The 14643-nt window shown below is 41.4% G+C and overlaps 1 protein-coding gene across 5 annotated transcripts in view; it reads left to right on the plus strand.

Annotated features, from left to right (window-relative positions):
• Positions 1–14643, plus strand: part of XPC (XPC complex subunit, DNA damage recognition and repair factor) — a 19984-nt gene continuing 5341 nt past the window's right edge. For 2 of the 5 annotated variants that reach the window (XM_077822634.1, XM_077822638.1), the window contains exons 1-11: positions 1–300; positions 3598–3790; positions 4850–4968; positions 6578–6701; positions 7654–7738; positions 9224–9381; positions 9635–9752; positions 11420–11509; positions 12349–13248; positions 13779–13939; positions 14076–14157. In XM_077822634.1, coding sequence (XP_077678760.1) covers positions 186–300; positions 3598–3790; positions 4850–4968; positions 6578–6701; positions 7654–7738; positions 9224–9381; positions 9635–9752; positions 11420–11509; positions 12349–13248; positions 13779–13939; positions 14076–14157 — 2145 coding nt within the window. In that variant the 5' untranslated portion in view covers positions 1–185. The remainder of the gene's footprint in view (positions 301–3597; positions 3791–4849; positions 4969–6577; positions 6702–7653; positions 7739–9223; positions 9382–9634; positions 9753–11419; positions 11510–12348; positions 13249–13778; positions 13940–14075; positions 14158–14643) is intronic. The other 3 variants (XM_077822635.1, XM_077822636.1, XM_077822637.1) reach the window with 3 other exon arrangements.

Here is a 14643-nt window from a genome sequence, read left to right on the forward strand (position 1 = left end):
TTCCCAGGGCCTTCCTGCGGCTACGGGAGACTTCGGGGGCACATGCTCTTCGGAGGCGGGGAAAGCGTGGAAAGGCCTTGCCAAAGGAGGAGCGGGCTGCCTTCACCTCCGCCGTGTTTGCTTTGTGTCCCCCGCCGGTCTCTGGTTGCACCCCTTGAAAGACGCAGCTTTGAAGAGGAAACAGCATGGGAAAGAAGCGCAAAGGTTCCCTGCAGCAAGAGACTGCCAGCAAGAAATTAAAGGGAGAGCCTGCTGCAGCAGCCACCAGGGCCCCCCAAACTCCCAGGCAAGAACCAGAGGGTGAGTGTAGAAATAGACTCTCTCTTGGCCAGAGCCTGTTACAAGCTGTTGCATAAGCATCATGGAGAATATAAAATAAAGGCGAAGCAGCACCTGGCACCAGATTTCAGAGCGGGGAGGGAGATTGCCACTTTCCCCCAACATGCTCCTTTGTTATTACTTTAAAAATGACTTTAAAATGCTCCCTCTATGCTGATGAAGGATTTTTTGTACCATATTTCTGTAGGACATTAATCTCACTTGATTTTTTGGACTTTCACCTCATTTAAATGTTACCGTTTTTGCAAGCCTTTGGCCTGCTGTCCAAAGTGCATTTCTAATTAGATTGTGAAGAACAAACCAGATTTCCCCCTTAGTGTTTATTTCTAGCTGCATTCATTCTGTGACATCCGTTTTCCTGAAGGGTTTTTGTAGGAGTTAAAAAAAAAAAAAAAAAGTAAAAGTTTATTTAGAATTGTTTTTGTCTCTATTTGTCTGTTTAGAGCTAAATAAAGCCTTTGAAATATTTTAAAGAGCAGATATACCCCCTTTAAAAACACAATCTGTTTTCATATCCACTAAATAGTGTAGCGTTTGTGTTTAACTCCATCTGCTGATCTGTTGTCTATTATACAGTATGTAGTCATGAGATCATGGCTGATTTAGCTTTTTTTTTGTCCGCCTCATTTAAATTATACAGATGTTACCTAAGCAAGATAGCTTTCTCTCTAGAACTTAGAGAAGTGCTTACTGCTGTCGGTAGACAATCCAAGGTTTCTAAACCTTTCCTTTGTCACAATGAAAGAAGGCAGGATCAAATGATTTGGTCTGACAGGTGCAGCTAAGAAGAATGAAAGTTCTAGGGTGGATTGTTGCTGGTGGCTTTTAGTAAATGTATGTCATTTCAACAGATCTTTAGGGCATTATCCTCTGTGTAAAATATAAGCATGGAATTCAGGCCATTCTTAATTCAAATGATAGTAGAGTTCAATTGATTGTACATCTGCTTGTGGAAAAGGCTAACTGAAAGAAATTCTATAAAATCTTAAGGCCTGATCCTGTATTTCTTGTGCAACCAACACTCAGGCTCATAATTAATATTATGCTATGGTATCTTCTATTCCTTCACCACATCTTCCGTGCGCATAATTTCTCTCTGGATTTCACATGATGTGGTGAGAGTTCCAAGCAATCTGTATCATTCCTTAACTTGTGAGAGAGACCCTAAATTTTCACATGGTGTCCTGCTTTTTTGTGACTGCTCTGTCCAATATATTGGATTTGGTCCTGCAAAGTGCTCAGCACCTTTAACTCCTGTTCAGTGACAGTTGAGGATACCTGAAGAGCCTCAGAAAATCAGGCCTCTCATAAACACACCATTTAAGAAATAATGGTTTTGAAATCTGTGTAGGTCTTGATACAATGTTATTGGACCGTGGTGTCTATGTGAAACCCTATTAAAGACAGGAGGCTACTTTGTGGGCTCAGGAGTGTGGTGTCACAGAGCAGTTCACAGGATTGGGACCTTTGTGTTGTTTTGTTTTTTTTTTTTTAAATGGAATGTTTAAAGTACAAAAGCCTCTCTCCTCAGTAAATTTTCTCTACAAGGTTGTTTTTTAAAAATTTAATTGAATTTGAACCAATTTTACTGGTCTCAGAATAGGGTCCATTGTGGATGCCCACCAATTCATGCAGTATTGCCAACCCCAGATGTTCAGAACCATGACTCAGGCCCCCAGAATGCATGGGATTGGCTTAAAAATCATGAGACTGTAAAAACATAAGAAGGTCGTCTTGTTTGCCTTCTGGAGTGTTGTTGTTACTTATTATTTATGGTACATTTGGGTCAATTTTCAAGTTTTGCTTGGCTGCCTATGTTACGCTGGGGGTCGTTCTAGCTTCCATAGCAGTCCAGTATGAAGAGGGTGCAAAGGGGCACCTTAGACCCCCCCCCCCCATTTTCCCCCCGGGGTTATGAGTTCTGCTATGCCTTGAGCAGCAGATACTGCAAGACTTGCAATAAAATCATAAGAGTTGGCAACTCTGCTTCTGATATGTATTTACAATTGCACTGGTTTGCAATTGCTTGGTCCTATGTGAATTGACTTGAAATAAGAAAGCTTGTTTCAGTAAAATTGATAAACAGAGTCAACAGAGATCTCTCCAGTTTTCTTGCTTCTCTCAGACTTCCAGACGCTGTAATTTTATAACAGATAATCTCTACTTTATTAGGAAATAAAAATCTAGGTCCTAATCCTAGCTAGCTCTATACATGCAGAGGATCTTAAAAGTGACCTTCAAAGCTTTCTCCAAAGTGGGTTCATTACAAACTAATGAGGTGAATGTCAGACAGCCACTGGCAGAGGAATATTCAGCTAGTAAATTACTGTAAATGTAGCATTGGAAAAAAAAAATCAGCTCCTTCAAAATTACCGTACATTGGCTGGTGTTTCTCTGCTATACTGACCCAGAATGCATTGATCTGTAGGCCTGATCCTGCACACAGTTAAGCACATAAGTGACTTCATGCAAATAGCCCTTTTGCTCATGCATTGACTTCAGAGGAACTACATGCATGATTAGAGTAACTTATATATGTGAGTGTTTTCAGGAACAGTGTGTATGTCAGCTTGGACACCAGCAGTCTCCCTGGAATATGTAATAACCCATAAGGGATTAAATAACTGGCATTTTTTTCCTTACATAGAGTGGCTTTGGAAACCTCTTATAGATATAAAATAGCTATTCCTATATACTGGATACCAAATAAAATAAATTCTGTGGAGCCATGCCATATCCTGAAAAAGGAGGAAAACCTGGCACATTGCATGACGGGATTGTACCCATCAATCCAATCTCATATGTACATAGTGCACCCATCACAGTGGGCTCAGTGGTTTCACTGTGATGAGGAAAGCATCTTGCTATTGTTACAGGAGAATCTTCAGAAGTGCTTTAAATCCATCTTGCAAAATTCCACTTGTCTGGGAAAAGTAACTCTTTTGAGATAGGTGAGAACAATATTTGTTTTTCATCCACCATCATTTGTAAGGGCAGGTATTGTCCATCTTGTGTATTTTGGGCTGCTAAATTTCGCTGATAGTTTTGCTTCAAATGCACTTTTTGGTAAACACTTCACATTTGTTATGAAAATATTCTCATAGGCAGTGTGTTCATTTTAAGCCTGCATTTTCCCCTGCAACCTGTGAGTGATGTGCTGGCTCCATTGAAGTTGATGGGAGTTTTATTATTGACTGAGTTCTGTGGGGCTAGGATTTTGCTCTTTGACATGTATTTTTCCCCTCTGATCCATTGCAGGTGATTTTGAAGAGGAAAAGCCCAGTATGAAGAAGAAACTCTCAAAAGTTCCTGGTGGAAATAAGAAGAAGAAAGGAGATTGTGACACTGAAGTTCATAGCCTACCAGGTAGATCTTCAAGGCAAAAAGGAGGAAAATCAGTAGTGAAGGAGGAAAATAACATAACTGTAAAAAACAAAGGGGAAACGTGCCGGTAAGTTAATCTACAGCATCAGCATAATAGTCTGGGACAATATTGTGTTCACTGTTAAATGTGTTTAGTTAGAGCCTGATCTTGCAAATACACACAGGTTCCTTTACTCACACTAGTAACCTCATAGTTCCACTATGCACTTGAGCATAATTATTCAGGTATATGGTTGTTTGCAGGATCAGGCTGTTGGAATTCATTCTGGGTGGAAAGCGAATATTTGAGACGTTTTCGAGTTTTATGTAGCGCAAATAATTTAAATTTTATATGGAAGTTGCCTAGTAATTTAGGCCAAAAATTCAGGTTTGTTTGTCTTTAAATGAAGGTAGGGAGGAGGAATGTAACCTAGGACAAGAAGAAATGGGCTTAAATTGCAACAAAGGAAGTAATAATCCTGCCTTGTGTGCAGGGGACTGGGCTAGATGACCTATTGAGGTCCCTTTCAGTCCTACACTTCTATGATTCTATGACATTTGTATTTAAAAATGTCAAAGAAGCTTTTGTGTGGACTAATAGCAGGAAGTGAAACTGATCAGTCTTGTTTCACTGGCCAACCTGAACAAAATTTACTAAAATAGTAAAACAGACAGTTCTAATTCCTGTTCTTTTTATACTGATGATTCTTCAGCAAGATTAACAGTTCTTGAATTCTTTAAGGCCCTGATCCTGCAAAATGTTATATGGAGACAGAACCTCTGCATCTATGTAGAGCCCTGTTGATTTGGGATCTTTTGAGGGTGCAGGTATCCATCTCCCTGGAGATCCTTACAGAATGGGGACCTAACATTACACACTGCACTGGGAAGAATATTTCCCTATATTTACTGTTCTACCTCTATTTATGGCAGGATATTTTACTTTACAAGTACAGATGCATTGTTTGCATTTGTAGTTTGCTTGTCAAATATTTTAAGGCTTTGCAGCTGTTATTTTTAATACAGATATATTGTATTTGTTTTTCTATTATTTTAATGTTGTTTTCCTCCAATTTTTAAACAAACTAGCAAACAAACTACACTAACTCTTAAAGCCTTTTTTTGTTGTCTTTTGTAATCTTTATAGTGCTTTACCGGGCCCCTCTCAGAAGGAGACGACAATGAAGAGAAAATCAACTATTAAAAAAGAAATGGATGAAGATGATGATGGAGATGGAAGTGAGGATGAGTGGGAGGATGTGGAAGGTAACAGTCTTTTACAGTGGCCTTATCAACTATTCTGCTCTAAATATTGTCATATACTGTTGTTCTCAGTGATGATTTATTTGACTCTGGTGCAACCTCTCTCTTGAATTCAGATAGTTTCTATACTCAGTATTACAGCTATAGATATTTTTTTTAATTGAATCTCTTCTATAAATATTATAAAGGATCTAATCTAATATACAGATCAAGATTTTGAACATTCCAGTGTTCATGGGTGTTTAAAGATGGATCCAAACTAAAATCAATATACTTACCAGCGGGTGGCATTTTAGCCTCCTATTATTCATCCACAAACAGTGGATAAAGGGGCAGCCTTGCCCCTCTTCTAGAATTTCCTTTACTGCTTACTTAAATAACATAAGATTCCTAGCAGAATTTGCCCCTGAGTTTAGGATTGCTCCCTGCAGAACCTCTCTATCCTGCCCCTCATTCAGTCTGCCTCAGAAAGACACTAGGGACCCTTTTATGTATGGTAGTTGGTGTTACTAAGACCCACCTAGTTTAGCTGCCAGTGTCTGTGAGCAGAACAGCTCTGCATCTTTATGCACCTGATACCTATTAACGTGTAGCAATGCTGTTACCCAACATGTGGCACTCCCTGAGCTATTTGTAAATATGAGATATCACCTTATGCCGAGAGAAGCTTACAGTGAGTCCAACAGAAGAATCAGACTGTGATTTACTGTGATCGAGATGGAGACTGGGCAAGTTAAGTCATTCAGTCAGATACCAGTTAGTTGACCATCAAACCAGGTTATGAAGACCAGAATTGAATTGTATTGTATTTTAGCTGTAAATGCATGCCTACTAAAGTGAACTCCCTACTTAAAAACACTCCTGAATCTTGTCAGTGCTTTTGAACTGATAGAGAAGGATTTAGCCTCAATGTAGGAATAAGGCGCCAGGGGAAGAGGAGCTCCAACAGACAGAGGGTGAAGTTAAGAATACCAAAGTTATGGTAGAATTTTGACATTGTTACCGTACGTAATAATATCCCTCTACCACAGAACACATGGTAGAGTCCCAAACATGGTACTTTAAATAGGGCAGCAGTGCTGTAGAGAAGGCTGCATTCTCAGCTCCTACCTAATGTGGAGCACCCAGTTCAAAAACTACTAATAAAGATTATTTTACAAATAACTGTCTAAATGTATTGTTCCTGTAAGGTGCCATCGAGACAACTCTGAAACCTAAGTATTGTGTCCCCAGAACAAACACAGCATGGCCCATAGCAATGCAAAGCTTCCCTTATGCTGCTCCACCAGTGTTCCTCAATCCACTTCTGAAGTAATGATTTGTTCTTTGGACTTTCTGCTAAAGGAGGTTGATTGTGATGGTAGTATTGTGAAAGGGAGACCTGTCTGCTAGAAACTGGACAGTGTCAATACCTTGATACTAAAGCGACTGGCATTTCATGAATACCTTAGATACAGAATATCTGCTCATTTAACACAGGTTACTGAAGAGACACCAAATGGCAGTGACTTTTGGCAGTTCAACTTTGGCTATGTTTGAACAGGTGAACCAGAGAGGAGACTCCTCAGGGCCATTGATTCCATGGGTATTAATTTTAATTTTACATTTCCAGAACTCGAAGATCCTGTCCTGGATAAATCAGGAACAGCTGCTGCCCTTCCTGCGCTAGTGTTGCCCAGCAAACCAGTTGAGATAGAGATTGAAACTCCAGAGCAGGCAAAGAAAAGAGAGAGAAGGTAAGATCAGTTATACAGGGGAGGCAGCATAGGCCAGTGGGTAGAGCGGGGGGGGGCCAGGAGTTGGGAGACCTCTCAGGTTCCAACTCTGGTCACTGTCTGGCTGTATGACTTTGTCAGCTGGGGTAAATGGTCATAGCGCCATTGACTTGAAGTCACTGGAGTTATGATCATTTAGACCAGCTGAGGATCTGTCCCCTGATCTTTAGATGTGCTGAGCATCCAAAACCTGAATTGAAGTCAGTGAGAACTCAGGGTGCACAGCACCTTAGAAAATCAAGCCCTTAACTTCACTATGCCTTTCTGTGTCCCCATGTATAAAATAGGGATAGGGATACTTACTTTTGTAAAGTGGTTTGAGATCTGGGGCTGTTGTAATGTAACTATACAGTACTATGACTGTATATATCTTCTTTGTCTTTTCCCATTTTTAATATAGTAGTACCCCTTCAGTAAATTCAGTTAGCAGCAGCCCTCTTAGATCCTGTCACAAGTTTGGGTAGTGAGGCTAGGAATTTACATCTGGTCTTATAGATGTATGAATACTAGTTATAGGTGGAATCGTGTTACCTGTATGCTGAATTTTTCTTTCCTAATTCACATGGGTATTTGGGAGGGTTGAGTAGGTAGGTAGTTCATGAAAAGTGCTAAATAAGTACTAAGTATTTTTTATTGTTTTTGTACCTCCTTACACTGGCAGCTCTTTAAATCAAGGCACTAAGTCTCAATAGTAAGGTATATAGTGCTCACAGTTTTTTAATCACATCTGCACCTCATGACTATTTGCATAGAATTGACTGAATTCTCCCAAAGCATGCACAGATCTTAGCATAAAACCTGGAATTGATTCTCTGACGCATTCTCTTTTTTGATTATTCAGAGTCCTGGTCAGGAATCTGGAATAGTAGGTCCACAGGGTATTACAGCATTCATTTTTTTTATAACACTGCAGAGAGAAAAGGAAAGCTGAGTTTGAGACCTATCTCCGGAGAATGATGAAACGCTTCAACAAGGAGGTTCATGAAGATACGCATAAGGTGAGGGTCACAGAAGCAACATGGCAGAGAGGGTACAGATCATGAAGACTTCGGAACAGTTGTGGTATGTGATTTGAAAAGGCACAATGACATTTAGAGCCAATTCTAATCTGTATGATTCATGGACATGCCTAGAAACTAAAGGGAAAAAGGAAAGCAAAGTTCCAATCAAATTCACATACAGGTTTCTCTCTGATCATCATTTGGAATCCCCTGCCACTTGGAGAATCTGCATTTCTGGAATTCAGGAACAAAATAGATGTCAGTGGTGTATATAGGATTAGTTTCTGAACTGGAGTGATTCCCACTCATATTCATGGAGTTAAACTATTCATCACATTTGAGGCTGGTGATACTGATGAGCATGAAAGGGATTTTGATCCGGATCCTCAAAGGTATGTAGGCACCTAACTCTCATTTACATCAATGGGAATTAAGTACTTACATACCTTTGAGGATCAGGGCCTTTATCACCTTCCTCTGGAGCAGGGTAAGATGGCCTTGTGTTCAAAGCACTGGAGCTCAGGAGATCTGGGTTCAATTTCTGTTTTGACACAGATTTCCTCTGTGCCTCAGTTTCCTATTGCTAGATCCAAGGATATGACTTTCCTACTTCACAAGAGCATTGCAAGAATAAACCCATTATTGTGTAGTGCACAGATACGATGAAAGCGGCCAGATAAGTACCTAGATACATTGAGTTAAATTAGGAAGGCATAAGTACATAATTTTACCATTGTTTTGTTATTGGCAGATCTCCTTCTAGCTTCTGTTCCAGTTTTTGTACTGGCTATGGGAAAAGGGTGGGAAATCCAGTACAATGAAAAGTACTTAAAATAAGGACTAGCTTTTGACTTCAAAATTGTCTTTGGAGATGAATATTGCTTCTGCTCTCAGGTGAAGCAATGACAGTTGTTTCAAATGTTCAAGACACAAAGTTGGTTTTGTATCTGTTTTGTGCCTAGTCCTAGAAAACAAACGATGTGAAGTGTTTAAATCAAAGCTCATCAGTGTTTCCAGATGGTAGATGGATGCATGGCTGTCAAAAAGGGAACTTAACTGGCATTTCATTTTGCATTAATTTCAGGTATAGTTTAAAATCTGCTCCTCCTTTTTTAGCTATCTTTATTTCACGTCCCTAATAATTGTGCCATGGAGAGGGAATTGAAACAAAGATCTTAGAACTGACAATTTGAAGACAGAATTCCAACGGAGGCCACAGAAATTGTAGTCACAAAAGGCCACATTCTCCTCTGGCTTACATGGCCACAATTCCTTTGAGAATCTTGGTATCTCCTTCCTCGTATAGCTATTGGGTCAGATTCACACTGGTATGTTAACTGTAATGGAGTTGCACCTGAATTAATATGGCTTGTTGTATTTGTATTTGCCCTATCCCTGGCTGTTGATGGAGGAGTAAAGTCATTCATTGAAACAGCCAGTGTGTTTGGTACAATCTTAAAACCTATTTTCTGTCTCCTCCAGGTTCACCTACTATGTTTGCTAGCAAATGGTTTCCATAGGAACAGGGTCTGCAACCAGCCAGATCTTCAGGCTATTGGCTTTTCCATCATTCCCACCCACTTCACTAAAGTGCCTGCAGGTCGTATAGACCTTCTCTACCTTTCCAACTTGGTGAAATGGTAAGAACCTTCCTTGTAATCTAGCTCTCTCATGTTAATTATTGAATTTTTGATGCAGCACAAGGAGAGAGAGAAAGCTGAATGAGTGTAGTCATCCAGACTCAAGTGATTTATCTTGTTAAATACTAGTGTGGGGAAAATCCCACCTCCCCCCCCGCCCCACACACACTTTTTTTTTTTTTAAAAAGAGGGGTGAACTATGAAGAAGTTATTCAGGAAACTAGACACTAAGGTGAATTTGTCATTCTTCAAGGTTTGTTGCAACCTTCACTATCAACACTGAACTCTCTGTTGATCGAGAGAGCCTGCAGTCCACTTTAGAGAGGCGCTTCGCCATCTATGCTGCAAGAGATGATGAAGAGTTGATCCATGTGAGTGACTTGAAGTCTGGAAGCTCCCAAGGTTGCTTGCTGGGGTTGGATTCCAGATCACTGGGGTAGAATTGCTGCTGTAGAGGTTGCAGGTTAGGCTTAAGGAGTGGGGCTGGATTTGAAGAAAACTGATGGATCATCTCTGGGCCTCAGCTTTCTCTTTATTTTTTCCTGTTTTGAACGTAGCCCTGGTGCTTTGAATGACATATGTGCCTTATAACCTGAAGAAGCACCCACTGGGATCCTGCTGTGGTTAGCCCTTGATTCTAAGCTGTACCCAACTGAAGGCCTGATGATTTTGGCCCTCTGTTCTAGGCAATATCCACTTGCCTTAATGTGTAATTGGTCCTGATGCTGGTGGCTTCACAATAAGTATGTGCATTGTTCAAAATCATTACCCCTGAGTCTGCTCTGGCAGTGCAAAGCAACTACAAAGCCAGATTAACCAGCTCCCTATTCCTCTTTTGTGAAGCAATTCCTAGGGGGTCACAGCCCCTTCTTGGTTCCCGGTTTAGGGGGTTTACCTGGAGAAAAGAGTTGTGATGAAGGTGTTACTGCATTGAGGCAATCCTCAGCAGTCAGAATGACCCTTTGAGGCCAAGGGCAGCCAGATGTGATTTAGAGTAGCCTGAAGGCTTTAACTGACCACTACTTTTTAAGACATCTGGCAATAAGTCAGCCTGTGACTTTGGAACTGGAGTAGGGGCAAACTAGTCATGTCTTTCCAGTTCTTATAGGGGTTGCTGGTTAAAGAAAAATAATTCATGAGCGGAAAACCGAACATTGAGGGAAGGCTTCCCATCCTTTGGGAGAGCAGCATATGAACTGCCATTTTGCAGGCATTCTGCCCACAACTCCGTCATGCTCCTTGGAAACCTGGGAAATTGCAGCCTTGGTCTAGTTGTAGAATGTCTTTGCTGTGGCTGGAGATGTAAAAATACCTCTAGCTAGGAACTGAGGAATTACGCTTACATACGCTGGTGGGAGATGACCACAGACAAAGTGAACTATGCCTGAGTTTGAACACTTCTGGTTTGAAGTTATCTATTTTTGCCCATTTCTGCTGAACTCCCACATAACAAAACAGTCAGCAGGTCACCACTGATACTAGGTTACAGTCACTAAACTACCATTGCAGTGTCCATATGAATGGCAGATGTTTCTATATAGTAACATCTTGTTAGCATACATAATTTATTCAATCCATCCTTAAAAGAGGTGCCACTTTGTCTCCTTTAGCTCTGTTTACCTCAGGAATGAGGAACTGAGAGGAAAAACGGTCCAGTGTTGGGGCAGTAGACTAGGACTTGGGAGAACAGGGTGCAAGGCCCTGTTCCACCACAGACTTCCTTTGTAATATTTGGGAGTCATTTAACTTCTTTATGCCTCTGTTCCCCATCTATAACATGGGGATGTTGTGAGGATAAATACATATATTGTGAGACATTCAGACACTGTAGTAATGGGTGCAATGTAAGTACCAGAGACAATTGAAATGAATCTTTATCAGCACACATTGCACCAGGTTAAAGATCTGGATGAAACTTGACTTTTGGGTTGAACTCTGGCTCCAATGTGGTTTTAAGCTAGTTGTTCATACTTAACCACCCCCCGCCCCCCCCGCAAAAAAACCCCAACCCTCAAGTTTTTTCTTTTTTCTTAAACAGATATTTTTACTTATTCTACGAGCGTTACAGTTGCTCTGCCGGCTTGTGCTGTCTTTGCGACCCATTCCCCTGAAAGAGCCAGCGGGAAAGGTAGGGTTAATTGGGATTGTGAAATAAAGGAATTGACTATTTTAGGAGTCCACACTCTGGCCCAGAGGGTGATCATTAGGAGTCACATGATGTTAATGAAGAGGGAAAAAATAGGCTGAATATCAGAAAAATCTTCCGGACAATGAGCTGTATTAGGGCGGAGTTGCCAGAGTTTAACGTAAAATGTGATGCTAAACTGATTTAGCTAACAGTAAAGGCTGTGTGGACACTCTTATTTTGGTTTGAATGTCTTATTTCAGTTTAGTTTATACATGTTTCTTTTCAAATTAAGATGAATAGAAATAAACCAGGTTTAAACTTAAATAAGAGTGTCCACACAGCCTTTGCACCAATATAAATTGAATAAGTTTAAAGCCACACCTCAAGTTGAACTGGTGCGACTGAGACAAGGATTTAAGCTGTAGAATGTCTTCCACCACTTTTCTTTGGAGACCAAGTTGCTTGGGACTTTTAAAACTAGGCTGGATGAAACTAGAGTTGGACTGAATGATCCAATAGGTCTTTTCCATCTCTGACATCTGTGATGGAGACTAATTAACAAGCTCAGATCCTTTAAAGACAGCCAGCCTGTGTATCTAGGCAGTGTTCTCATCTCTGGGTTGGGAACACAGAACACAGCCTCTTGAAGCCCACCAAATGGCCCTACCCAGCTGTTTGACTTTAGGTTTATGGTTCCCTAAAGCTTGCATATTAACAGGACTACTGTACTCACAAAACTTTGTTCTGCTTCCTCCTAGCCCAGTTAGTGGAAGTTGGAGTTTGTTAGACAAACATTATTTACTCTAGAAAAATCAAAATCGCCTCTTTTTTGTTTTGAGGGCAAGAGCTCCTGCAAGAAGCACTCTGCCAAAAAACCTAAGGCTCCGTCAAGAAAAAGCTCCTGCAAAGGAGCCAAGCAACAGGAAACTCTGTCAGGGAGTGAAGGAGCTGACAAGGAACCAAACACCTCTGGGTCCAAAAGGAAAAGTAAGTCAAAGGTGATCAAGGATTGCCAGGAACAAAAGGAATCCAGCGATGATGAAAGCAACTTGGGGGAGGGGGAAGAGGAAGGAGCACGCAGGCCCAGAAACAAATGCCAACGAAGAGTGACCTTGAAAGTGTCTTACAAAGAGGAGAGTGGAAGTGACGAGGGTAGTGTTTCTGAGTTTGAGGCTTCGGAGGAGGAAGACAGTCATTTCTCTGATGAGGATTTTGAAACTGTCTCTAAGAGGCAGAAGAGAACATCAGGGCCCCATAAAGCAAGGGTAGTAGTTGAAAATAGCAGGAAAGCCAGGTCTTCCGAACCAAAAGGGCCCAAGAATTCAGGTGGAAATGAGCAATTGCTGGCAAAAGCAGCTTCTCCAGGCTCTTCTAATACACCCAGGAAGAGGAACAAAATAATCTCTAGTGACGATGATGAGGAGCAGGAGGTGGTGAAAGTGACAGGCACAGATCAGTGGTTGGAAATCTTTGTTGAGCGGGAAGACAGGTGGGTGTGTGTGGACTGTGTTCGTGGCATCGTTGGCCAGCCCTCTCTGTGTTTTAAATATGCCACCAAGCCAGTTTCCTATATTGTGGGAATTGACAGCAATGGGCATGTAAAGGACGTAACGCAAAGGTACGACCCAGCCTGGATGACTTCGACAAGGAAATGTCGTGTGGATCCTCAGTGGTGGGAAGACACGCTGGAACCATATAGAAGCCCCTTTGTGGAAAGAGAGAAGAAGGAAGAAAGGGAGGTAAATGGACACCAGACATTCAGTGTCATTTCATACTGAGAGCCAAATTCTGACATCCTGAGTCTGGCAAAGCTCCCTGGGAGATTTTCCCTTAGAAGGGATGCTGGGATTTGGTGCCAGAATATTTGCTGTATTCATATGTGGGTGTTTTAAATCTGGGAACATATATGTGTATGTTACAAGAAATAAAATAAAATGGAAGCTGTTTAGAAGAGAATCTGGAGAGAACAAATCCAGAGGACAACCCCATTTGTAATTTGTTGCATAGAATAGCATTGCCCTTGTCATGAAACACTTTGAACCAAGTTAATCTGTGGTGTAATTCCATCATCACCTAAGGAGATACACCAGGGATGCCTTTGGTCATTTGGATTACCTGCTTTTGTATGGGTTTCTGATTTTTTTTTTTTTTTTTTTTTCCCCCCGATCAAGTTTATAATGCAATCTGTCATCTTTTTGTAAAATGCTGGTAAATTTTTGTAAAATGCAAAAGACCATTGAATTCACTATTATTTGCATGGTTCACACAGTTTCTAGTTAAGCTTCAAGACCAACCTCTGCCGACAGCCATTGGAGAGTATAAAAATCACCCTCTTTATGCATTGAAGAGACATATCCTGAAATATGAGGCCATCTACCCTGAGACTGCTGCTATCCTAGGATACTGCAGAGGAGAGGCGGTATATTCCAGGTGAGACCTACCTGCTTGTCATATTGTAAAAAATTATACAGGTAGCTAAATTGATTGAATGTCAGCAAGACAGTTCTGTGTATTTTTGCAGTCCATTGAAAGAGTGTAGACAGTTGCTTTGTTCTGGCCTCTTTAGAGACTGTGTGCACACACTGCACTCCCGGGACACCTGGCTGAAGGAGGCTCGCGTGGTGAGGATTGGGGAAGTGCCCTATAAGGTAAGGGAGCTTGGAATCATGTCAGTGCAATGTGACTGCACTCTCTGGATAAATAGTCATTGCTTTTATACCTTCTGCACAGACAAGATTTGCACAGCGGACTCTGTGACCAGGGCGGTGAGGGGAGTGGGAGGAGTCAGAGATGGAATTCTTTCCCTCCAGGCTACAGGGAGCTGCCCTGCTGCTGTGGATCCGTCAGCCAGCTGTGTACCAGCTCTACCCAGAACTCCACTATGTGTTCTTCACACTCTCAGGGACCATCCCTGTTTGGAGGCTTCCTGCCTAGCAGAACTGCACTCGTTTGATTCTGTTCAGAGCCTTCCAGGACCCTTCCTTGAATTGGAGGATTTGGCCCCAATTTGCTCACAACATGCCTAGGTGCATCGAGCATAAGCTATAAATTACAGATGTCAAAGCTATGGAATGAGCACCCCTTTCCTCCCAGACCCTTCTTTTTCGGTCTCCCAAATAAAATCTGAAATCCCA

This window comes from Eretmochelys imbricata, chromosome 7, assembly GCF_965152235.1.
Source record: "Eretmochelys imbricata isolate rEreImb1 chromosome 7, rEreImb1.hap1, whole genome shotgun sequence".
NCBI lineage: Eukaryota > Metazoa > Chordata > Testudines > Cheloniidae > Eretmochelys > Eretmochelys imbricata.